At 65.4% G+C, this 23,179-nt stretch overlaps 12 protein-coding genes across 12 annotated transcripts in view; 4 read left to right on the top strand and 8 right to left on the bottom strand.

Annotated features, from left to right (window-relative positions):
- PFL1_04856 (uncharacterized protein) overlaps positions 1-1,245 on the bottom strand; it is a gene marked incomplete at both ends in the record, with an annotated part of 1,608 nt that extends 363 nt beyond the window's left edge. The window contains 3 exons of the mRNA XM_007882384.1: positions 9-545; positions 628-783; positions 876-1,245. Coding sequence (XP_007880575.1) covers positions 9-545; positions 628-783; positions 876-1,245 — 1,063 coding nt within the window. The remainder of the gene's footprint in view (positions 1-8; positions 546-627; positions 784-875) is intronic.
- Positions 1,246-2,508: 1,263 nt separating this feature from the next.
- PFL1_04855 (uncharacterized protein) lies at positions 2,509-4,654 on the top strand (the record flags this gene model as incomplete). Its single annotated transcript, XM_007882383.1, has 2 exons — positions 2,509-3,413; positions 3,529-4,654. The coding sequence occupies 2 exons, from the start codon at positions 2,509-2,511 to the stop codon at positions 4,652-4,654; spliced, it is 2,031 nt and encodes a 676-aa protein (XP_007880574.1).
- Positions 4,655-4,822: 168 nt separating this feature from the next.
- Positions 4,823-5,974, bottom strand: PFL1_04854 (uncharacterized protein; the record flags this gene model as incomplete). Its single annotated transcript, XM_007882382.1, has 1 exon — positions 4,823-5,974. The coding sequence occupies one exon, from the start codon at positions 5,972-5,974 to the stop codon at positions 4,823-4,825; it is 1,152 nt and encodes a 383-aa protein (XP_007880573.1).
- Positions 5,975-6,222: 248 nt separating this feature from the next.
- Positions 6,223-7,955, bottom strand: PFL1_04853 (uncharacterized protein; the record flags this gene model as incomplete). The annotated part of the gene is made up of 6 exons (XM_007882381.1): positions 6,223-6,407; positions 6,536-6,777; positions 6,926-7,035; positions 7,162-7,231; positions 7,329-7,386; positions 7,481-7,955. The coding sequence occupies 6 exons, from the start codon at positions 7,953-7,955 to the stop codon at positions 6,223-6,225; spliced, it is 1,140 nt and encodes a 379-aa protein (XP_007880572.1).
- Positions 7,956-8,506: 551 nt separating this feature from the next.
- Positions 8,507-10,375, bottom strand: PFL1_04852 (uncharacterized protein; the record flags this gene model as incomplete). Its single annotated transcript, XM_007882380.1, has 5 exons — positions 8,507-8,617; positions 8,744-9,125; positions 9,234-9,335; positions 9,437-9,693; positions 9,791-10,375. The coding sequence occupies 5 exons, from the start codon at positions 10,373-10,375 to the stop codon at positions 8,507-8,509; spliced, it is 1,437 nt and encodes a 478-aa protein (XP_007880571.1).
- Positions 10,376-11,167: 792 nt separating this feature from the next.
- PFL1_04851 (uncharacterized protein) lies at positions 11,168-11,770 on the bottom strand (the record flags this gene model as incomplete). The annotated part of the gene is made up of 2 exons (XM_007882379.1): positions 11,168-11,398; positions 11,489-11,770. 2 exons carry the CDS (start codon positions 11,768-11,770, stop codon positions 11,168-11,170), a joined length of 513 nt encoding a protein of 170 aa, XP_007880570.1.
- Positions 11,771-12,710: 940 nt separating this feature from the next.
- On the top strand, positions 12,711-14,126 carry PFL1_04850 (uncharacterized protein; the record flags this gene model as incomplete). The annotated part of the gene is made up of 2 exons (XM_007882378.1): positions 12,711-13,583; positions 13,782-14,126. 2 exons carry the CDS (start codon positions 12,711-12,713, stop codon positions 14,124-14,126), a joined length of 1,218 nt encoding a protein of 405 aa, XP_007880569.1.
- Positions 14,127-15,319: 1,193 nt separating this feature from the next.
- Positions 15,320-16,552, top strand: PFL1_04849 (uncharacterized protein; the record flags this gene model as incomplete). The annotated part of the gene is made up of 1 exon (XM_007882377.1): positions 15,320-16,552. One exon carries the CDS (start codon positions 15,320-15,322, stop codon positions 16,550-16,552), a length of 1,233 nt encoding a protein of 410 aa, XP_007880568.1.
- A 171-nt stretch (positions 16,553-16,723) lies between these two features.
- PFL1_04848 (uncharacterized protein) lies at positions 16,724-17,869 on the bottom strand (the record flags this gene model as incomplete). The annotated part of the gene is made up of 2 exons (XM_007882376.1): positions 16,724-17,690; positions 17,742-17,869. The coding sequence occupies 2 exons, from the start codon at positions 17,867-17,869 to the stop codon at positions 16,724-16,726; spliced, it is 1,095 nt and encodes a 364-aa protein (XP_007880567.1).
- A 599-nt stretch (positions 17,870-18,468) lies between these two features.
- PFL1_04847 (uncharacterized protein) lies at positions 18,469-20,823 on the top strand (the record flags this gene model as incomplete). Its single annotated transcript, XM_007882375.1, has 2 exons — positions 18,469-20,370; positions 20,491-20,823. 2 exons carry the CDS (start codon positions 18,469-18,471, stop codon positions 20,821-20,823), a joined length of 2,235 nt encoding a protein of 744 aa, XP_007880566.1.
- Positions 20,824-20,984: 161 nt separating this feature from the next.
- On the bottom strand, positions 20,985-21,687 carry PFL1_04846 (uncharacterized protein; the record flags this gene model as incomplete). The annotated part of the gene is made up of 2 exons (XM_007882374.1): positions 20,985-21,518; positions 21,625-21,687. 2 exons carry the CDS (start codon positions 21,685-21,687, stop codon positions 20,985-20,987), a joined length of 597 nt encoding a protein of 198 aa, XP_007880565.1.
- Positions 21,688-22,484: 797 nt separating this feature from the next.
- The window catches only part of PFL1_04845 (uncharacterized protein), a gene marked incomplete at both ends in the record, with an annotated part of 2,073 nt that continues 1,378 nt past the window's right edge, over positions 22,485-23,179 (bottom strand). The window contains 3 exons of the mRNA XM_007882373.1: positions 22,485-22,553; positions 22,654-22,720; positions 22,806-23,127. Coding sequence (XP_007880564.1) covers positions 22,485-22,553; positions 22,654-22,720; positions 22,806-23,127 — 458 coding nt within the window. The remainder of the gene's footprint in view (positions 22,554-22,653; positions 22,721-22,805; positions 23,128-23,179) is intronic.

Genomic DNA, 23,179 nt, shown 5'->3' with positions numbered 1-23,179 from the left:
GCGGGCACGGCGAGGCACCGAAGGGCCAGATTGGTCGGCGGCCCAGCGCTCCTCGATCAGCGTGTCGAGCTGCTGGATGAGGGTGGGCTCCTTGCCGTCGTCGCCGTCGAGGCGCGCAATCTGTCGGGAGAGCAGCTTGTACTCGCGCATCAGGGCACGGGCGTCGTTGGCCTTGGCCACGTTGGCCTCGACGAGGGCGCGGTTGACGGCCTTGAAGACCCGCCTCATGGCGGGCAGCGCCGCTTCGACCTCGCGTCGCACCGAGCGCAGGGAGGGCAGGACGCCGTGCGCCTCGCCAGGCTCTTGACGGGAGCCAACGCCACGTTCGTAGTTGCCCCGGCGCTGCACGTCGTGCGCCTTGGCGGCCTCCACGGCGGCGGAGATTCGCACCCAGACCAGGCCCGACACGTCCAGGTCGCTGACGTGGGCCAGGCGGATGTTGGGGGCGGGGCGGCAGCTGATGTACTCGTTCTCCTCCCAGCGGCGACGCTGGTCCCGGTAGACGAGCGCCCGCTCCTCCGCGTAGGGGCCGGTGTACGTCGGCACTGCGGGAAGGGTGAACGGGACGCAAAGGAGAGTCAGTCGATGCGCGGGGCGCTCCCCACGCGACGGAGACGGCCGACTTACCGCGAAGGTCCACGTCGCAAGGGCGACCCTTCTCCCTGCAGTGGTCGCAGGGCTTGCCTGCCTCTTGCTGGTAGCAGCTGCGGCCGCCGTCGCGACCGTTGGCACAGTTGCTGCAGCGGCCAGACAGCGGGTTGGCCAGCTCCTCGTTGATCTCGGCTGCGGCAACGCGAGGCGGGGCAACAAGTCAGCAGGAGCAAGCCAACCACACCATGCCCGGACCGGCACCACGCCCAACAAAGGCTACTCACTCGCGCCACAGGGATACGACTCGCCGCTGGGCTCGTAGCCCGCGATGCCGGTGTACACACGAGGGTACATGTCGGGGTCGGGGTCCGGGCGGCGGGCGGGCTCGAAGCCGAAGTTGCCGACGTGCTCGCCAGGGTACTCGCAGACGAAGTACCCATCGATCATCAGCGGCAGACGAGGGTCGTCCTCATCGATGGTGTCGAAGTCGATGGGGCGCAGGGGAGGGAGGCGATTGGCACCGCCAGTGACAGGATCACGCGCGGCGCCGGCGCGAGGGGACGAGGTATCGCCGGAAGAGGAGGAGGTGCCGTCGCCGTGCATGACGACATCGGCGTTGTCGTTGCCGACGGCAGAGCCGTGGTCGGCGGGCATGGCGGGTGGCGGCGCGACGGCAAAGGCGCGGATACGGGCGGGGTGGCGAAGGAGCAAGTGGTGGCAAGAAGACAAGCCCGCCACGCCGCCCGCCCCCCGCCAAGGCCCGGCCAAACGCTGCCAGCGGCCCGCCAGCAGGCGCAGGCGCAGGTCAAGCCCATCCCAACCAGGGCCCACCTCCACCCGCGACGCGCCTGGAAAAACTGCGGCAAGGTCGAGTCTCGGCCCCAAGACCCGAGACCCGGTAAGGCCTGCCCGGAGTCAGCCCTTAGACCGGGGGTAATGTCGGGACTCGGCCGGCGAGGGCCCACGGCTCTTGGACGTTAATCCGGAGCCAAGACGAGGGTCATTGCCGCAGCCCAGTCGGAGCCCCAAAGTGCGTGGGGCCGGCCCCACGCACTTTGGGCATACGGCCGTGGCGGCGGGGTACGCCACTAGGATTCCTTCGTTGATTGTACTTAGTATCCTAGTGATCCTACGGTGCAACATCGATTCCTAGCTACTCTCCCACAACCTCTCTTGGTCCCCACTCTCTGCCCTCGGCCGACAGCGGTTCGCAAGACCCCAAGGGCATAACAGCTGGAAGGACGCTTCTGGGCATTTTTCCCTGGCAGCACCAGATCATAGCAGCAGCACAGTGGCACTACTCTGCTGTGAGAGGTGATGAGCCCTGATTGCTGCCAGGGGAGGTTGGCCTTGCCACAGCACAGCACAAGGGCCTCTAGCACAAGGGCCTCTTCTACGTACGGCTGCAACCTGGGACGGCTTCTGGGGTGCCGATCTGGCCGGGTGAAGGGCTCGCCTGCCTGCCTGGCATCGGATGCGCTGTCGGGCCGGCGCCTTTTTCCTCGAGGCGTCGGGCGCCAGCAACAGCAGCCAAGAAGAAAACGCTCCGACCGCCCGCCACGCGCGTCCGCTCGGAGCCTTTCAAGGTCGGGCTCGCCGTGGCCCGTCGCCCGTCGCCCGTCGGCCTTGTCTGCCTCTGCCTCTGCGTCTGCCTTGGGCCTTTGCTCCCGGTGGCTGTCTGCCGGGCGTGGCGAGGCCGTTGCAAGGCATTGCAGATGGTCCAGGACGACCCACCGCCTATAACGGACGGCCAGATGGAAGGCCGGCCAGCCGGGCGCTTCCGATCCCTCTCCCCCACCACTCACCACACCATTCCCGGCACGACCCCTTGTCCGCTGCACTCGAGTGCTGCACGCTTCTCGACGCTTGACGCAGTCCCTTTGTTACGATTCGATTCGAGACGACGCCTTCGCCAAGATGGACCGCCTTTTACGCCGACACGGCGGCGGCCACGACGACGACAGCAGCAGCAGCAGCAGCACGGCCGGCATCGGGCTGCTCACCAACACCAAGACGGGCGACCCGTGGGCGGGCCAGGCCAAGTACGCCAAGGGCGTCGTGGCCATCGGATGCATCGTCGTCGCCTTGGCCGCGATACTCGCCATCCCGTCGCGGCTACGACACCGTCGCCTCGACAGAGCCAGGACCGGCGGCGCGCCACGGCGCAGTCATGGAGCGGCAGGGACAGCCGTAGGGCGCCGTCACCCTGTCGAGCCGCCTCGACGGGCGGCGTCGTTCTGCCGCTTCCTCGCCTACCGTCAGCTGCCGTCGTACCGCCTGGGCTTCGTCGACCTCCGCTTTCCGGCACTCGGCGTCACGCTCCTCCTGTGCGCGCTCATGCTCGGCGTGACGGCATGGATGTTTGCGGTCCAGCCCTACTACCGCTCCGCCTACACGTTTGGCAGCCCGCCGCTGGCGCTGCGCGCCGGCATGATGGCGCTCGGCCTGATGCCCTTCATCTATGCCCTCGGATCCAAGGTCAACCTCATCTCGGCCCTCACGGGCACCAGCCACGAGCGGCTGCAGGTCTACCACCAGTGGATCGCTAGGTTTATGCTGTTCCTCGCCACCGTCCACACCATCCCCTTCATCCGGCAGCCGCTGCAAGAGGGGGGCACCGCGGCGCTGAGGGAGTGGTTCTTCAGCGACCACATCAACACGACTGGCACCGTCGCCTACGCCTGCCTTTTTGTCCTCGTCTTTGGCAGCTTTGCCGGCCTGCGCGAGCGATGCTACGAGCTGTTTGTCGCCGTCCACATCCCCGTCGCCGTCACGTTCCTGGCCTTCATGTTTATCCACACGTCGCAGCTCTTGACCAGCTGGTAAGTTCGTCGGGGCGGCGGCGGCGGCGGCGGCTCGACCTGCGCGGTAACCACGGCGGCTGACGATGCTTTGCTTTGCTTTGCTTTGCTTGTGCCCGCTCGCGGACCGACACAGGCGCTACCTGTGGGGCACCGCGGCGCTCTACATGCTCTCGGTCTTCCTCCGCCTCGCACGGCAGCTGAGCAGCCACAGCCTGTTCGGCCTCTGCCGCTGCCGAGTCGAGGCCCTCGACGGCCGACTCACGCGGCTCACGATCCGCACTCCGCTCACCTGGCGGCCGGGCCAGCACGTCTTTGTCCGCTTCCCCGCCATCGAGCCGTGGTCCGCCCACCCGTTCACCATCGTCTCGATGCCCCGTCCCGACCACAGCGGCGACTCTGCCATTGTGCTCATGGCCAAGGCGCATGGCGGGTTCACGCGCAAGCTTCATTCGCGCGCCCTGGCGGGCCAGGCGGGCGAGGCCGAGACGTCGACAGAGACGACGACGGCGATGCGCCACGGCGAGCACATCGACGACCACGACGCCGACGAGCAGCTGCTCCGTCCCTCGTCGAGCACGTCGCTCTCGGCCATCGTCGACGGGCCGTACGGCCAAGACGCGGGCGTGTCCGACTTTGACGCTGCGCTCTTCATCGCCGGCGGGTCGGGCATCACGCTCGCCATGGCCTCGCTCCTCGACCTGGCGTGGCAGTGGCGGAACGGCACTGCGCAGACGCGGCGCGCCAGGCTGGTCTGGTCGGTGCGGAACGACGAGAGCGTCGAGTGGATGCGGGAGCACATCGAGACCGTCGAGGCGCTGGCGCCGCGAGGGTCCTTTGGCGTCGTTGTCCACATCAGCCAGTCTGCCGGGGGTGCAGCGTCGACCCTCCCGGCCTCGTGGCAAGTCCATCGAGACGGCCATCCGGACGTCTCGCTCGCCATTGACGCGTTCCTGCTCGAGGAAGTGCCGTCGTCGTCGTCTTCGTCGTCGATGCCGTCGGCCGACGTGGAAAAGGGCGAGACGCCGTTGTCGGAGACCAGCTCAGCCTCGACGTCGCCCGACGCAAAGCGGTCGTCGTCCCCCGCATCGTCCGTTTCGGCACCGACACCGTCGTCATCGGTGGCCGTGGTCGTGTGCGGGCCCGAGGGCATGTCGAGGGATGCGGGCAACAGGGTGGCCAAGCTGCAGCTCGACATGGCCCGAGGAAGGCTGAAGCACCTCGAGCAAGTCTACCTCGTCAACGAACGCTTCGGATGGTGAGGGCGGTCGCCGCCCGGAGTCGTGGCATGGCTGCGGGGGATCGATGGCGGCACAGACGACGACAACGACGCCGACGACGACGACACGAACGACCATGAATCATTGCCAACGACCCGCCGAGCTCGAGAGTTACGACAATGGATGTGGCGGTTCCCCGCCGTCGTCGCCTCACTGTGCAGATGGTGTCCGTTTTTGCCTGAGCGCCTCCACGAAGGCGACGATCGAATCGAACTGCTCTTCAGTCTGCACCATGCCCGGTCGAAAGTGGCGCATCCAGGCCACGAGGCGGAGCGGGAGGTCGTCGATGCCCTCATCGGTGACGGGATTCGAAGTCGTCGCGGTGGCGGCAGGAGCGGAGGACGAGGACGAGGGGGAGGGAGAGAGGAGGTGCTTGGCGGTGAGACAAGCGATGACGGTGCCGCTGCGGCCGATGCCGGCCGAGCAGTGGACCCAGATCGGCCTTCCGTCTGGGTAAGCAGCAGAGGGGGACGAGGTGGAGCCGACGTGGTCGTGGATGAGGTCAATGAGCCACTCCATGTCTGCGGGCGGTAGGATGCCGTGGTCGGGCCAGTGCGAGAGGTGAATCTGGCGGATGACCTTTGGCGTCGGCATCGCAGCGTCGCCATTGGCGGTGGAGGGGGTGGGTACGAGGTCGAGGGTGCGCACGACGACGTTGCCGCCGTTGAGGGCGTGCTGGTCCCTGCAGCGCACCTGCCATCCCTCGACCTGGAGCACGGCATCTGCGTGCTCCTGGTCGTCGGCGCGGGTGGGATAGTACCTGTCGGCCTTTTTTCTTCCCCTCTCGATCTCGGGCGTGAGGTTGACGAGGACGGCGACGTCCTGCTCGTAGAGGTGGTGGTAGAAGTGGGCGAACGTCGAGGGCGTGGGTGCCTGCGACGCGATGAACCGCGGCTGCGTGCCCTTCACCGTCGACGACGCCAAAGTTGAAGACGATGCAGGAGGGGTGTGAGGGAAAGGAGCGAGGAGCGAGGCGTTGAGGTAGGGTCCTGGGAGGAGCGACGAGTCGTAGGGTACCACGTCGCGGTACCGGTTGGCCGAGATGTTGGAAGGCGAAAGCGCCGACGAGATGGTGTAGGGCGGCAGGTTGGAGAGGAGGCGGCTCCGGTCTGTCTGTGCCAGCTGGCGGAGCGGGTGCGATGTGGTGGGCATGATGATGCGGGGGATGTCGAGGTCCGAGGGGATGGGAGCCTGCTTGCCAGGCAAAAGAGCGACGATGGTCGAGGTGAGAGGGGAAGCGATGGTTGGGGCCCCCTCGGGCGGCTGCTTGCCGTCCTGCGTGCCTTGCCTCTGCCTCCACATGCCCCTCGCTCTCTCTGCCTTGCTTCAGGCCGGCCACACAGAGAGACGCCTCGGCCGACCAACCACGCCTCGTCGGCCTCACGGATGGCCCGCCCCATACCATCATCTCCTGGCCTCGCCGACACCCTCTCTCCTCGTCCAGACGATATCCAATCTCTCTAATGGCTCTGCAGAAAATCACCTCGACGACAACAACAACGACGCCGACGCCGACGCCGCCGCCGACGCCGCCGCTGCGGGCCAAGGCCCTACATGGTCTGGCTCCTCACCGGCACGGCGCCAGGAGCGGGCGCGGGCGCCGACAGCGACTTGGACTTGTCGCCAAACTCCCTCACGATAATCTGGCACTTGACCGTATCGCACAGCCGCTTGGCCGCCGACTTGATGGCCGGCGGGAAGAGCGTCAGCCCCGCTGCGCGCTCCACTGTCTCGACTGTTGCGTTCGTAGCGCGGCATAAACAGGTAAGGTGGCCGAAGACGATGGGTGAGTGGACTGCTCTCGCTCGCACCTCTTTCGGCTCTCGGGATGGCGCCGACGCCGAGGACATTTCGACGACTCACCGGGAACAGCAAAGCTCTCGAGGGGCGCCTCGTTGGGGATGACCGAGTTGGGCATCACAAACGCACCCAGCGCCAGCATATGCGAGTCGTGCGTGGCGAAGCCCACCTTGGACGTCAGCCCGCCCGACGATGGCGCAGGCGGCGGCGCCAGCTTGCGGTCGTTTGACGACGCCGCGCCAACGCCCAGGATCACCTTGGCAAAGTGCGTGGGCACCGATACGTTGGGCGGGTTGCCAATCACCCTGCGCGGGGCGCGGAGTGCGGGGCGAGGCAGGAGGCGGTCAGAGATGCGAGACGTGTCAATCGCTCCCAGGGCCGCCGGGATCGACTTGAGCTCGAGGCCACAAGGGGCGCGCCGAGGGCCGTGTGCCACGACCAAGGGGGACTCACTCGTACGTCACGCGCCACTTGCCATCGCTGCTCTGCCGCGGGAGGTAGAGCGGGATGGTAAAGACGTACAGGTCGGCGAACCTGGCCGTCAAGCGGCGAACAAAGTCCTCCTGCGTAGAGGCAACGGTCATGAGGGTGGGGCATCGGCGTCGGGGATCGCGTCAGCTCAGCAGCTAGCCTTTCGCGAGCAGGGTCGAGCACCAAGCCGCCGGCGGGCAGAGGCCGGCTCGACTCACGGTGTGGGCCCAGTAGTCTCGGTTCATGCCCGCTCCGACCTGCGGCGCGATATTGGTCAGGAAGAAGGTCCTGCGAGCGGTCGAGGCAAACGAACAGACGTCCGTTGGTCAGTGGCGCAGCAGCTGGCACCGCAAAGACTGTTGCCCTCGCCCCGGCTCCCACTCACTCATTCATGGCCACCTGCGAGCTCTTGGCGTCGGCAGCGGGCACCATGTGGCCTCGGTCTGTGCAGTTTTTCCGAGGCGCGCGAGGACAGATGGTCAGCTTACCAGCTCCTGGCGACGTATCGAGGGGCGGGGGACGGGGGACGGGACTGACCGTAGCCGCTGCGGAGGTAGTCGACCATCCTTGCGCGGAACATTTCGGGGATCCTCTCGTCCTCTCTGAACACGCTGAGCGCCCTGTCGACATTCTGGCCCGATCCGCCGGGAGGGCTGGGTGGACGCTTGATGGAAGCGGCGGTGAGGTGTTCGGCGGTCCAGGCCGGGTGGCGCAGACGACGGTCGTATCCCGAGACGTAGGCGGCGTGCTGGAGGAAGTCCGAGACGGGGCCCGGGTAGCTCGCCGGTCCCAGCTGCGAGTTCGACACAGCCAGAGAAGACGCCGACGAGGGGCCGGCGTCGACGACGGTGGCTGGCTTCGAGATCGAGGGCGGACCGGGAGATGGAGCCTGCTGCGCGGCGGGCTGCGCGGCGACGGGGACAGGGGCCGGCGAGCGCTGCAGGAGGAGCGCACCCGATACACCCAGGACCAGGCCGCCTGCAAACAAGGAGGCGGGGATGACGTGCGACATGTCGTTGCGGCACGGTCTCGACGGCGAGGGCAGGGGCCAACGGCGGGAGGGATGAGATGGTGGAGACGCTAGAGAGGAGAAGCAGCAGCCAACCAACACCTCTCTGGCCCCCGCCCCCAGCCTGGCAGCCTTTCTTCCAGGCCGGGGACGGCGAGGGAAAAAAAAAGGCGGCCTCGAGGGGGCGACCGACAGCTCCACCCGAGCCCGCCAGCCGACTCCCGCGGCTTTTTTCCGTCTCGTTCACTGGCGGCCCGCAATCCCCATTCGCATCGACCATCGCCAACGTCGACCGCGGCGCGCGGCTGCGAACCCGACGGCGGCGACACTCAAGGCTCTGCGAAAGGCCCGAGGAGTGAATCGCGGGGCAGCGCGGTCCATGCCCAGTGACACCACGGGCGGAAGGTGCAGACCATCGTGCATGCGCCAGAGTCCGACGTCAAAGCCGCTGACCCGCAGACCCACAGTCGCCACGACGGCATCACGCGCCCATCCGCACAGAATAGTGATGGGGTTGGCGCTCTCGTATCTCTTTCATCGAGCCGCAGGCCGGACTAGTACTTTTCCAGGTCTCTGCCCTCCTCCGCGTGCTTGTTGAGCTCCTTTGCCCACACCTCGCTCTTGCCGTACTTTTTCACCAGTCGTGCCAGCTCCGCCCTTTGCTCCTGGTTTGCGCGGCAGCGGCGTCGTCGTCAATGTCGAGACGGATTCAAGGGATAGGAGAAGTACGGAGGATGAAAGTTAGCACGGATGGCCCCCGATCTTCGACCGAGTCGCCGCCTCCCACGCACCTTGAGGTTCTGCGGCAGCTCGCCGCTGTAGATGTCCTCAAACATGCTCGTCACGCTCGGCCGCTTCTTCTTTTCGGCGCGGTTCATGGCGTCGATGACGCGCTTGCGAGCCGTCTTTTTGATCTCTTCCTCCATCTCGTCGTTCCACCAGCCGCGCTCCGAGAGGAAGCTGCGCATGCGGTGCAGCGGGTTGTCCATCTTTTTCCAGTTTTCCACAGCGTCGCGCGACCGGTAGGCCGACGAGTCGTCCGACGTCGAGTGGTGGCCCACCCGGTACGTCATGGCCTCGATCAGCACCGGGCGCGACTCTGCCAGGCACTTTGCCTTGGCCTCCTTGACCGCCGCTCGCACCGCCAGCGCGTCGTTGCCGTCGACCCGAATACTGGAGAACGAATGACGATGAGCGCGACGACAATGTGAGAGGGAAGGGAAAGGTCAGCTCCGGCGCCAAGGAACGAAGCTGACCGGGATTTCGTCGTCGCAAACTCACGTCAACATGCCGTAGCCCGGTCCGCGGCTGGCGATGCCGTCGCCGCAGAACTGCTCCGTGCTCGGCGTCGAGATGGCGAAACCATTGTTGCGCACAAAGAAGCTGGCAGCGGGAGATTGGGGGATCACACGGCAACGCAGCGCTAGACGTCAGTGGACCAGCCACGGAGTCCGGCGGACAGGCGTCGATGGGCGGACACTCACATGACGGGCGCCTTTGTGGTGGCGGCAATGTTGAGGCCGGCGTGGAAGTCGCCCTCGGAGGCGGCGCCCTCTCCGCAGTAGCAAATGACGACGTTGTTCTCCCTGCCCTTTGTGCGCTTGAGCGCGAACCCGGCGCCGGCCGCCTGGGGCAACTGGGTGGCGAGCGGGCTCGAGACGTTGTGGAAGTGGAGCGAAGGGTTGCCAAAGTGGATGGGCGCCTGCCTGGCCTTGCCCATATCGCCCTCATTGCCAAAGACCTGTGGGCGGGAGTGCAAGCGGAGGAGGAGTTGGCGAGTGTCAGCAGGGGGGAGGCGAAACGGCAGCAGAGGAGGGGCTGTTCCTCTATCGACCCACCTGGTTCATCATGTCGTCGAGGTGCATGCCACGCCATACGAGGACGCCCATCTCACGGTACTGGGTAAAGACCTCGTCGCTGTGGTCGAGACCTGCTGCGCTTCCGATGACGGCGGCCTCTTCGCCGTGGCTGGTCATGTAGAAGCTGATGCGGCCCTGCCTCTGAGCGTTGTAGAGGACGACGTCCATGACGGGGAGGAGCATCATTGTCTCGTACATGCGGACGGCCTCTTGCTTTGTGATGTCGAGCATGGCGTCGGTGACGCCGGGGAGGAGCTTCCCGGTGCCGTCGAGGAGGCGGAAAGTGGGGATGCCGCCCTGGGCGTTGTTGGATCCGGAGAGGACGTTGGGGGTGACCTTGTCAAAGAAGCTGTCGTTGAGCGAGGTGAGGAAGACGGAGGAGGCCTTGCCGGGGAGGTGTCCCTGGGGCTGGTTGCCGTCTGTGCTGCTGGTGTCGACGTGGGCCTGGCTGGAGGTGGTGTGAAGCAACCTGCTGCTGGCCGACGTGGCCGCCATTGCGGGCGCAAGGGGCCGCAGCAGCGCTGCGCTGCGGAGGGGCGCCAGGAGCCTGGCAGTGGTCGACATTGTGGCGGGTCGGAGGGCTTTGCGGGTCAAGCCAGGAAAGAACAGACGGAGCGAGCGAGAGTGGGGGCGGCCGGGGAATCTGATGGAGCGGGAGTTGGTGGTGGTGGAGGTGGTCAACGGCGTGAGGAGGGCCGCTGTGCGCCTGTGACAGGTGGTCAGGGAGGATGAATGTACTTGTATGGCACAGACCGACGATGAGGCAACGAAGGCGGTGCGCGCTTGGGATGCAACGACAAGGCGAGCCCGTGGTGTGGGTCCCCAGACGGCGGGGTGGCAGGCCAGCAACCGAAGGCGAGGGGGGCACGACAAGCAAAGCGAGAGAGAGAGAAGGCAGCGAGGCCCACGCTCCTTACCCCGCAAAAGATGAAGATGCACGGCTTCGGCGCGACCGAGGCTCGACGTCGGGTTTTCCTTCGGCTTTCCCGGTTTCGCCAGGTGGGGTGGGCGCGCGGGCCAGGCGGCACCCCAACACCTCCCGCTGGCCGGCCCGCCCCGCAACCCTCAGGACGCGCCAAGCAGCTGCGCTCGACCCTTCGCGGCCTTAGCGGTCACCGCTACGCCGTGGGCACCGCCCTTCGCTGCTGCACCGCTAAAGCTGTCCCCCCAGTGGTACCGTACCTGTCCATGCTCAAGAACACGTCGGACCCGCTCAAACCAAGTACATGTACAGTAGTAGTACTACTCTAGTACGGCCACTGATGGTACAAGCAGGGTCCAGGCGGCCACCAACATTCACCATGCGACACCTGCCACCCGCAACTCAGGCCAGTCTGCCCGTCGCCCTTCGAACGATTACCACTCGTCGTCGACGACAATGGCCGGCGCCACCTCGACGCCGCGCTCCCGGTACGCATGGGCAATCGACTGCGGGTCCGGATCGGGCCGCACCGGTGGTCCCGCTTCGGGCGCGGCCTGACTGCCGCTGCCAGGTAAACCGGCTCCCGTCGTCGTCTTGGCCGCCTGCTCTTCGACACCGACCGGCCAGGTATCGTCGACGTGCCACGATGCCTTGAGCGTCTGCACCTGGCGTGGCGGTGGCAGCCGATGAAAGGAAGATGTCAGGTTGAGCTCCACGGTGCTCGGCAGACGTCAACCTCTGCCACTGCGACTCACCACGATGCGCAGGGGCAGTCCCCTCGCCGTCCCGGCGCCAGTGACCGACTTGCCGCTGTCGAGGGCAGACTTGAGGCCCCTGAGCTGCGGCCACGCCTCCTTAAGCCTGCGACCCGACCCGGCCGTCGCGGCAATGATGGCGTCGAGCCGCGCCACCGACTCGTCAAACCTGTTTCCCGTGCCGCAAGAAGGCGAGGCCGATCCATGGTTACGTGGCTTGGACGTTGCGGCCGTCGTCCGACGAGGGGCAGCTGCTGCGGAGGCCTGGTCCTCGACCGACATTGCCGGGTCAAAGGCTCGACCGCCCGTCCGCGGCGCCCTTGCTGCGGACCTTTGTGGCGTGTTGCTCGCGGCTGCGATCCTGCGTTGCGTCGGGCCCCTCCGACCGACAGCAAGACGGTGCACCTGAGCCCCCAAACGGATACGGCCGGGGGCCGCAGGGATATATATGTTGCGGTGGCGGCCGTGGATGCGTTGCCGGTCTCGTTCGGGCAGGGCCGAAAGCAAAGCGCGAAGCTGGAGGGGGAAAAACTTTCGCAGACCTGCCGCCCGGCAGACGGCGGCAAAGAGAGGTGGTGGTGGAGGAGGCGTTGCAACGAGCGTCCCAGCATGTCCGACTTCCGAGGGTTGCCAGCAAGAGTTGAGGAATTGATCGAGGCAGGCTTGGGCCCGCGGGAGCCCCACCGGGGTCGCGGTGCTGCTGCTGCTCTTGCGCCGCTTCGCAAGCGAGCACGAAGGGGTCGTCGATTCAGGGGCCATCTGCAGCGGCCGCAGCCCCTCACTTGCTTGACAGCACCATGGCGCTCGCTTTGTCTGCCTCCTGCGCTCCTCGTCCTCATCGTCGGCTTCCCTCTCCGCCTTCCTTCTGGCTTCTCGTGCGCCTTTCCTTTCTGGGCTTTAATTAGGGTCCCGCCTCAAAAGGGGCGTCATGGGCACCGACGCCAAACCCAGCAGGTGCCTATACCTAGCCTAGCTGCGCGCCGCTGCTGGGGCTCAGACGCGCAAGCATGACAGCTGCCTGGCACTACCTGGGCAACGGCCGCGCGCGCCTTCTGACGCCCTCTGCCACGCTTGCCTTCTACAACCAGTGCGCAGCTGGGGCTCGACAAGCTCGGGCTGCAGGCAGGACGACAGCCCAATCAGCAGGCGGTGGGTAGTTACGAGCTTGCAAGCACCAGATCGGCCTCAATCATGATGGGCGTCTGGAGAAGGACCACACCATATGCTGTCGTCTTCGAAACACCTTCTCTTCCTACCAGCACCATTCCGTGGCCACCCGACCCCTCGTCCCCATCGGCCTTTGACGAACCGCCTTCTTGACGACTATTCTCTCCCTGTTACGACTGTTACGATCCACGCCTCGCCATCCTCGACGACGACCGCCCTCCCCGCTCCCGTCCCGGACAGCATCACGACCCGATATCGACGACCCAAGTTACGCATACCCCGCTCGCAGCTGCCGCTCTGTCTCCGATACCCCCATACCTATCAATCGCACCAGCTTTCGCGACAAGAATCGCAGTCGGTTGCCTTCCTGATGCGCTCGCCGACCATGCTCGCTTCGCTGCCTCTCGGATCCTTGCTTCTGCTGCTCTGCCACCTTCTGGCTGACCGCGCTTTGGCCGTACCCGTCCTCGAGCACCGCGGAGCCGTCGCTGCTGCCGCCCAACCGACGCCCGTACCCCGCCGCCTGCCCACCGATCCGACCCCGGACGACATCTTCGCCTTCTACGCCCCGCGCCACCTCGACGACGACGACGAAGGCGATGCGTGGTACGAATCGATCGCCCTCGACAGGCACCGGCTCGACGACTCGTATGCAGCACGCTCGCCGACGACGCCCTCGAAGCGGCAGGCCGACCAGCCTTCGGTCCCGCTCGCCTCGATGGGCCCTCCGACGTTCCCCGCCGAGTTCCCCTCGTGCCCCAAATGCGAGGCCGACTATGGCAAGCTGAGCAGCTGCATGGGCGCCGCCAGCGTGTTTGCCAACTCGACCAGCATCTTCAACAACCCCATGGCGTACATCAACGTCATCCGCTGCGCCTGCACCGATACGTTCCAGTCCGTCTTTCCCCAATGCGTCGACTGCTTCCAGGTGAGTTGAGCGCGCCTTCCAGACAAGGTGGCCAAGGAGCGCATGCACGAGAGAGGAGGGAGAGAGAAGCTTGGCAGAGGTACCGAATCGCGCCTCGGGAGAGCGAGAGCGAGAGCGAGAGCCGGGAACAGCTGCTGACTTCCGACTGGTATCGCCGCCAACGCTGCGGTCTCGCGTCTGCGCCGTCCCCTCATCCAGCACACGAACCAGTGCTATTACCTCGGAACAGACCCGCAGGGTACGGGCGCCGGTTCGCTGACGAGCAACATCCGCAACATCTGCGGCTTTGGGTCGGCGCTGCTGGGCGGCGTGGCGACGGCCAACAACAACGTGGGCACCGCGATCCCCAGCAGTCCGGGACAGTACACCGACGTCAACACGGTTGGGCAAGGATACAACGATCAGTCGACCGGCGCCATCTTCCAGTCGAATGCCAGGAGCAGCCTCCCAGACGTCTACGGCGCATCGTGGTACGCTGCCGTGTTTGGCATCTCGGCGCTCGCCATGGTCATGGGCGGATGGAGGACGGTGGCAGGCCTCTGAGTCTCTGGTCCACCTCTGGGTGGCACTTGCCGCGCCTCGGATGGTGCTTCTTCCTGCCTTGGCCCACTGCCCCCGCTTCCCTGGTCACGGCGACGTTCTGCACACCTCTCGCTGTCTCTGTGCGACGGACGATATCAATCCCCCTGCTACTTGTTTCTCTGTCTGCCACTTCTACCAATGGCTCTTGTACCATTACTGCTTATTGCCATTCCAGAGCGTCGATCGCGAACGCTATTGGTCGCGTTTGACTCGTCGTTGTCGTTGCTGTTGTCGTTGTATGAGCTCCTACCTGCGAGGCCTGAATTCAACGGTGCAAAGGGTCCTCTTGCCTTGTCGCATCGATTGCCGTTGGGTATATCGTCGGGTACGGTCGGGTACGTTCGGGTACGGTAGGATCGGGTCGGGTCGCACAGTTTGGGCGGGCCGGGCAGGCGCAGGCACATGGACAGTACACATACACATGTAGGATGACGGTGCGGCAGGGTCGAGGGGAAAAACCCTTCTTTCCTCTTGGCAGATCGACTCGTCGAGGCCAACCGGCCCGCTGGGAACCAGGCTGGCAGGCAAACGAGGCACGGCCACGGCCCGCGGGTGCATCTATCTGCGGCGTCTAAACGTCACGCCTCGCGAGGCCCGCCTCTACGCACGCACGTCCTTCGTCTTTGCATCAGTCGCAGGTGTTGCTTTCGTCGTCGAACTGCCTGAAAGTCGTGGACGCCCTGACATGCACAGATCAGGAGTCAACGGAGAGGACAGATGAAGCGGCGTCCAAGTTCGACCTAGCCATTTCCTTTCGGGACGAGGGGGCCAGCAATAATCACCTACCTGCTGGGGAGCGCCGTCGGTGCAAAACAAAATGAAAGGGATCGAGGAGCGAGGAAGAAAAAAACTCGAATCGAAACCCAACCTCGACGGTCGGTCGTCGGTGGTGGCCGGCATGTGGGTTGGGTGGCTTTCCCTCGATGTCGATCTTCCGATCGCTCTGCTGCTGCTGCTGCTGCTGCTGCTTTCGATCAAGGGCGAGGATCACTCCGAGGTGCGCTGGCGCTCGGCCGCCGCGGTGCGACTACGTGATCATGGTGATCTGCTCGCAGCCGTCTGTCGAGGCGCAGCGACAACATCACCCTCACCACCACCCGCCTCCGCTGCATCCATCCCCCTTCCAGCGCCGACCTCCTCTTGCTTCCACTAGAATGCCTCGCAGCGAGAAGATGCAGCGCGACCAAAACTCGACCTCGAGCGACGGCAACGCGGCCGGTATGGAGGGCACCTCACCGCCGTCGCTCTCGAGCCCCACCCTCGACCTCCTCAGCGCAGTGCTGAGAAACAAGGCCCAATCATCAGCCAAGCTCCGTTCGCTTCGACCTTCTCCGTCGTCTTCTCGCTCCTCATCCCGACGTCCAGGCGCACCGACCACGACGGCATCGCGCTCCGGCTCGCACTCGTCTTCCGTCTCTGCCTCGTCGTCGTGGTCCGAGAGCCGGGGTGGAGGCGGCTGGAACCACTCTTCTGCATCGTCGTCGACGTCCTGCGCCACATCTTCCTCCGCTTCCACCTTTGTCGGAGACGAGGACGGGGACGAGGACAGGGGCAGGAAGGCACAGAGGGCGTCAAGAAAGGCGGGCACGTACGAGATCGTCGACGAGTCCGAGGCGTTGGCGGATCTGGAACGTCTGAATGGCATCAACTTTGACGATCCATGGCACATTGGCTCCGGCGCCCTTCCCATCTCGCTGCCGCCACCATCGTCGTCGACGCGCACCGCAGTCCAAGAAGAGGCAGGGGGACGCGGCGGCGGCGAAGGCAGGATCACGCTCGACGACTTCTACACCCTCTTTGGAGAGGATTGGCAGCTCTCGCAGTTCTGGTACACCCAGTCGTTCACCGAGCAGCTCGCTCACCTCATCCACCACCTCGTCTACCCATCACAGGCCGAGGGGAGCGAGGAGACGTCGACGCGAAAGACCATCGCCTTTCTGTGCTCCCCCACCGCCTACGTCGGGTACCACCACTTCATCTCCCCCTCTTCTTCCAAGATGACGACGACGACCAAGCTGCTCGAGTACGACACGCGATTCGAGCTCCTCGCGCCCGGCGACTTTGTCAAGTACGACCTGCACGACCCGCTCAACCTCCCCTCGGACCTCGAGGCCAACGTCGATCTCTGCATCGTCGACCCACCCTTTCTCAACCTCGACACCAACCTCAAGATCGCGCAGACGGTGCGCAGGATCAAACGACCGGGTCGAGACGGAAAGGTGCTCCTCATCACCGGAGACAGCATCGTCGAGCAGGTCAAGGACCTCTACCTCGACGACCTCGCCCAGCAGCAGCAGCAGCCGCCACACGGAGGCATGAAGCGCCTCGACATCGAGGTGCAGCACCGGGGGCTGGCGAACGAGTTCGGCGCCTGGTGCAACGTCTAGCCTGCCGCGTGCATCGTGCTTCTCGACTAGATGCCAAAGGATACCTTGCTCTGTCTGTAATCTTGGCAATGTACGATATGGTGATGATGGAGTCGCGGTCAATGTCTATTTCTTCGTTCTATAAGTCACCGTCCTTCGTCGTGGCCCCGTCGCCCCGATTGGCGCTGCTGGTCAGCCCTCGAGGTGTCGCTTCATGGTCTCGGCGTCGAGAAAGTACTTTGCATACTTTGGCTCGATGAAGAGGGCCTTGCTGTCGAGGAGCAGCGTCCCCTCGAGGTTCTCGACCTGGGCCGTCACCTGGGCCTTTCTTCCCTTTGCCTCGACGAGCTGCGTCTTTACGACGATGAACTGGTCGGCGCGCGTGGGCTTGCGGTAGTTGATTTCGAGCTTGGCCGTGACGCCAATGTGGCCGGGCAGGTTGTACATGGCGGTCCGGGCGAGTGCCTCGTCGCAGATGGTGGCGAGCATGCCGCCATGGATGATGCCGTCGTGGCCGCACAGGCTGCGTCCGAGGTGGACGAGGATGACCGAGTCGCCCTCGCTGCCGCCCGTCTCCTTTGCCCCGACGGCCGTCTTTGCAAAGACGACTGGCGGGATGGCAATCATGCCCGGGCCGCGGAGCGAGCCGGCGGTGAGCGAGTGCTGCGCCTTGACGGCGTCGTAGCGGAGGTAAGGGCGGGTCATGACGTAGTGGTGACGGTCGGCCTCTCCGCCTTCGAGGCCGGGTCCGGAGAGGGCGATGTTGGCTCCCGCAATCTTGCCGTCGGCGGGGATGACCTTTTGCTGGGTGGGGTCGAGGGTGCCCTCTTTGCAGGCGGGGAGGTCGGCCGCCGCTCCGCTGGCCACCGACTGCGACTTGAGCTGTTTGACGATGGGCAGGGCGTGCAGGGCCTTTTCGACGGCCTCTGCGTGGGCCTGTGCCTCTGGGCTGTCGTCTCTCAGGCGGGGTGGGCCGGGGCGCGGGTAGATGATGGAGAGCACGGCCGAGGGGTAGATGGATCCGAGGACGTAGGCGGCGATCCCGACGACGGATACGAGCACGGCGGTGCCCACAGCGGAGCGTGCGCCCGCCTTGTTAGGGGGGGTGGTGGAGAGGTAGCGCGGCGAGGCCGAAGAGGTGCGAGGGCTCCGAACGGTCCTGGGACGAAGCGGGGCGGTGCTGGCCGAGCGAGTGGCAGAGAGGGTCGACGTAGGCGAGGTGAGGCCGGATGGCGCCGAGTTTGATGGGGTCGCGATGCGGGCCAGGCGAGGACGACGAGCCGCCTGGCCGACGAGCCGCAACGGCTGTCGTAGGGCGAGGGTCGGGTTGACGGCCATGGCGGGGGAGCTACGACGGGAGCGAGCCGGTCGATTCGTTGCAAGCCAGAGCCTGGTTGCGCGTCGAGCAAGGGAACGAAGGGAGCGGAAGGGGGGCCTCGGAGGTCGAGCGGACGCCAAGGAGCGAGGATGGTGGGCGAGAGACATCCATGGATAGCCCACCCACACGCCATCGCTCCGACCGGAGGGGGGTCCGAGTTCGAGGAGGCCTAGCGGCGCCCCAGGCTGCGCCCCGGCTTGGACCCCGGAAGCAGCCAACCGGCTTATCCGGTGCAAACCCGCCTTCTTCCTCGCCTCGCCGCGACTTGACGGCCTACTTTCTCGGCACCGAGCGCGACATTCAAACGCCTCCACCCTCCACACCCAGTCAGGCCCAGCTCCGCCCCGCAACCGCCTGCGTGCCGGCCCAGCCGCACGGCTTGGCTCGAGCTTCCCAATCGACCCACCCTCGGTCGGCTCAGAGGCCGATGGCCACGCCCCCCCCCCCCATCGAGCAGCAGCAGCAGCAGCGCACCGCGACCGTTCGTCCTTTCTCACCGAGCATCCTACTTTCAACTGGCGCACCAGACAGACACCTTCCGATGCAGCATCCCGTCGCCATGCCGCCAACAGCCACACCGCCGGCTTCACGGCCGGCGTCCTCGTGGCTCGCCAGAATCCGCCTCCTGCTGCCCCTCTTTGTGCTCCTCGTCCAGCTCGCCCACCGCGCATCGGCAGCCCAGCTGCCCTTGTCGCTCAAACAGGCGCATCCACAATCGCAGCCCGGCCTCGCTCACCGCATACACGCCAACGACGTCCAGGACGACGACCCCGCACTCGTACCCGCCATCCGCCTCTCCCACCATGGCCTCTACATCAACCGCCCCCACACCGCCGCGGGCCATCCCGCTCCTTCCTTTGCCGCTCCGCCCCGGCTTCCCTTGACAATCCACTTTGACACCGCCGTCTACCGCCCAGAGACGGCCGTCGTACACTTCGGCCCCCTCCGCCGCCGCTCGCGCGATCAAGTCATGCTCGAGTGCGGAAAACAGTCTGGCGGCATCGAGAGCTGCCAGGACGACGATCTCGGCGAGGCAAAGGCCAACCGAAGCCACGCAGACTCGCTCGAATGCCGCTTCGACCGGCCAGGCGCCGTCAAGTCAGGCGGACGCATCGTCCTCGACAGCCGTGCCTGCACCGGCTGGGACGACTACTGGGCCGGCCCGCACATCTATCACCATCGACGCAGTGATGACGATGACCGGGGCTCGGAAGCGCTCACCAGCTTCGTCGTCAGCCTATCCGTCGACGCGCGCGAGGCGGGTAAAGGGTCGCAAAACACCCATCAGCGGTGGTGGGTAGGCCAGCTGGAGCTCGACCACTCCCGCGCCTCTTGGCCCCTCGCGGGAAATGCTCGCTCCCGCCGTCCAGGCACAGACGACCGGGTATGGCACCAGGATAACGCCAACCGCATCAGCGGGTCCATGGAGAACCCGATCATCCCAAAGGCTAGCAAGGACGAGCCGGCCGATCCGCAGCAAAACGTCTACGTCGAACAGTCATCCTGGAACTTGGGCGTGCAGATCCGGATCCCGCTTGCCATCACCACGCCGCCCCCCTCGGCTCAGAATCGCACTGCATCGGCTTTGACTGCCATCGACGACTCCGCACCGTCTACCGAGATGCCGTTGCTTCTGCCGCCCGAAGAGGTGTTCGCACCCGTCGCTGGACAGGTCGTCTGGTCGCGCCCGTACCTGCGCCACAAACCGCCGTTGGTTGGCGATGGGGCGGGCTGGAACGACGAAGCGGATCACTGCCTCATGATCCGCGACGAGTGGTCGGTGGTATACCAGATCTTCGGCCTCGATCCGGCAACACTGTCGTTCCGCGAGGGCGATGAGGTCGCGCGTGGCGATGTGCTCGGACATGCGCTCAGGGAAGGCCTCTCGTCGATTCCTCCATGCACCGATCCCCCGGCCGACCACTCCGAGACCAAGGACGACCGCTCCGTTCGCTTCTACCCACACCGCTACCGCAAGCTCGAAATCCGCGTCGCGCGGCCTCATCGCGACTGGACCGAATGGAAGGACCCCGACGAGCTCGGATGGCAGTACTTCCAGCCTCTCCAGGTGTTCCGCGAGGGTCGGACGCGCGAGGGCAAGCGTTACCAATCCACCGTCCCACCTTACGGCTCGCCGACCACGCTCTATTTTGGCCGCCCCTCGACCGACCCGCTTAATGTGCCGCCAGTGGCATTTGCGTCGTCCGACGACTTTTTCGTGCCGACGCTATCGGGCCAGGTCGAAATGTACGCCGGCTTCGAGGCATTCCAGTCGACGCCGGGCGATCCGGCCGACGGCATGGAGCCCCTGGCTTTGTTTGCGATGGATCTGGGCATCAGGAAGAGGAAGGACGGGGAGCGCCCGCCGAATCGCGAGGACCCGTGCGATCTGGGAGGCGGCGGCGGCGACGGCGGCGACGACACATCGGACAAGTGGCGAAATCTCTGGGAGCATGCCAAGGTGAGTGTGCAGCAAGCAGCCTGGCGCATTGACGCGTTGCATCTTCCAGGCACAGCTGATTGGCAGCTCCCCGCTCCGGCTTCCCGCTCTTCCTGGCCTTCGCTCCCCTGTCACTTGCAGTTGCCCAACGTGTGGACGGGCGCCTTCATACCCACGTCGACGTCGACTCCAGCGAGTGTGCGATGGCACTCGAAGCTCTTCTCGCACTACCAACCGTCCTTTTCCTACGGCACGTGGTTCCCGGCCAAGATGAGCAGCCAGTTTGACGAAAAGTCGCGGCATCTGTACTATGTCGTCGGCAGGCAGGTCCGGGGCGAGCCCAAGATCAAGGGTAGCTTCGACGTGCAGCGCGACCTGATGGACGAGGGTCCGGGCCGGTACAGGATCGTGGTGCGCGGCAGAGACTACTGGGGCAACGCGGGCTGCGTTGCTTCCGATGTCAATCTGGCCTGACGCGTTCACCGACTGGCCCGCCTCGTCGTCAGAGGTGTCTAATTGTGACCATCTCGCCATGGAATTGCATGGACGTTTGGCTACGCATGGCATGGCATTACATGGCATGGCATTGCATGGCATGGCATCGCTGGAGTGGAAGCGAGGTGCGAGTTCGAGAATCAGACGAGGAGGACGAGGAGCTCGTCGAGGAACCAGGTGAGGCCGACGAGGAGTGCGAAGGTGGTGAAGAGCAGGACGAGCCCCGTCGCGCCAAAGGAGCGGGAGGGCTTCGTCTTTACCGAGGCGGCATTGCTCTGTCCCGTGGCTGGTGCAGAGGGCATGACGGAGGCCGTCATGCTCGGTGAGGACGGCATGGTCGTCGTCATGGCTGCAGTCGAGGCCATGGCGGAAGAGGTGGGCATGGTGGATCCGCCGGCCCCGCCGCCGCTGCTGCTGCCCGTCGATGAAGTGGCGGCGGCCGTACTGGTAGTGCTAGAGCCGGAGCCGGTCGGAGAGGGCGGGTTGCAAGTGATGGGACCGATGGGACGGGGTGGACCGCCGGTCTGGGAAGCGATGATGGAAGAGAGGGAGCACAGCTGGGCAGACCCCACCCCTGCGCCTCCTCCTCCGCTCGCAGCGGTTGCGGTGACGTCTGGGTCCTCAGATGTACCTGGGACGATGTAGGGTTGGGTGAAGAGCGTTTGTGCCTCGACCTAATTGATGCCATGCCAAGGATGGGGCCATCGGTCGGTCAGTCAAATTGCCACGGACCGACGATGGCGGGGAACTAGCTGGACGAGACAGGGACCCCGAACTCACGCATTGCGTCGAAGCGAGGAGCAGAAGAGCCGACAGGACGAGGACGAGGAGGGACGACTTCATTGCGACATGTGCCTGGCGATGTTGCGCAGGAGGAAGGTGGTGATGGTGGATGGTCAGGAGCCAGATTTTAGCCCCACCGTCCCTTGACCTTATATCGCTTCGCTCTCCGCGGCGCATAGAAGCACGAGAGAGGCAGTCACGCGACCCGCCTCCACCTTGGCCGGACGCGGTGCACGGCGCCGGCGGTCCGCGCTTCAGGGCAAGTAGGTAGGTACTTACCTCGGAGAGGTAGAGAGGCAAGCTGAGAGGTCAGAGGAGCCTGCGGGCCCGCCGTTCTCGGTCGGATCATGTCGCTCCGGATCAGGGCTTCACTGGGCCTTGTTGCTCGTACTGTAACAAAATCGGCTTCTCGCTTAAACCGGCAGTGCTTTCCGTTCGCAGGGGCGCCTTCACCATCTCTCGCATCGCCTGATACGCTCGCCGCCACGCTCGACGCAGACGGCTGGCTGGCTCGCTGATCCCCGACGAGGCCGGGCAGCTGTGCGCCAACACCATGTCACGCTCGATGTCTGGCTCGGGCTCCGAGACCCAAATACAAAGCTATGTGCCTGGTGCTGCTGATTGCAAGCGTCCGCTGTCACCAACTGAATAACCTTTCCGTCCGAGCACAGCTCGCCGAGGCGACCGGCGGCGCTGAAACCTCACGTCACGTCGCCGCCACTTCGCCCGATACGGTCATCTCGAGCCGCTTTGCGACTGCCTCTTAAAATATCCATGGTTCGAGCTGCTGCCGATCAAAGACAAAGGACGGCGACGGGAGCGGGCGGGCAGTGGGCTTCGACGTGACAGCCCGGCGTCTAGAGCTTGGACAGACGTCCATCGGCGTGCGGGCCAGCGTACGGCTTTTCCAGGAACGCAGCCATTTGCTGAAGACGACGAAGGTGGTGAGCAAGGAGCCAGAGCCCTGTCAGCGGCTCTCGCGATTACGGAAAAGGGCATACGTGCGACGGGCCAGAATGTACGTACCTCGAAGCGATCGCTGCCGAAGAACTGCATCCTCTGCCCATCGCGGGCACGGGTGACGTTGAACCACCTGTCCGTCGGGGCGCGACGGCGGCCAGCTTGTTAGCGCCTATTGCCGCTTCCCGTTCCTGAACGCCGCGCCACAGACGACTCACGGCATGCCAAAGACGCCTTCCTCCTCGACGATCCTCTTGGCGAGCGTCTTGCCCCTCTCCTTTGCTTCCTTTGACGTCGCTTGCTCGACGCTCTCCCTCCTGTCGTGGTCGCTCTTCCACAGTCCCTTGGCGGCATCGTCGGTATCGAGGATGTGCAACACCTCTTCGACCGTCTTGCAGGGCAGATTGCGCTGCCACACGGCCCGGAAGTAAATCTCCGTCAGCGGTGTCAGGAGCGAGGGCGAGCTCTGCGCAACCAGGTCGAGATGCTGCTGCAGCGTCTGCGTGTTGACCGGGAACGACGTCGGCGTTGAGAGAGGGACTGAGTGCCCGGCAGGGCGAAGCCACCCGCGCCGGTGAGGGTGGGGGGGGGG

This window comes from Pseudozyma flocculosa (assembly GCF_000417875.1).
Source record: "Pseudozyma flocculosa PF-1 unplaced genomic scaffold scaffold00016, whole genome shotgun sequence".
In the NCBI taxonomy this organism is placed as follows: Eukaryota; Fungi; Basidiomycota; class Ustilaginomycetes; order Ustilaginales; family Ustilaginaceae; genus Pseudozyma; species Pseudozyma flocculosa.
This window is presented reverse-complemented; position numbering and strand designations above follow the sequence as displayed.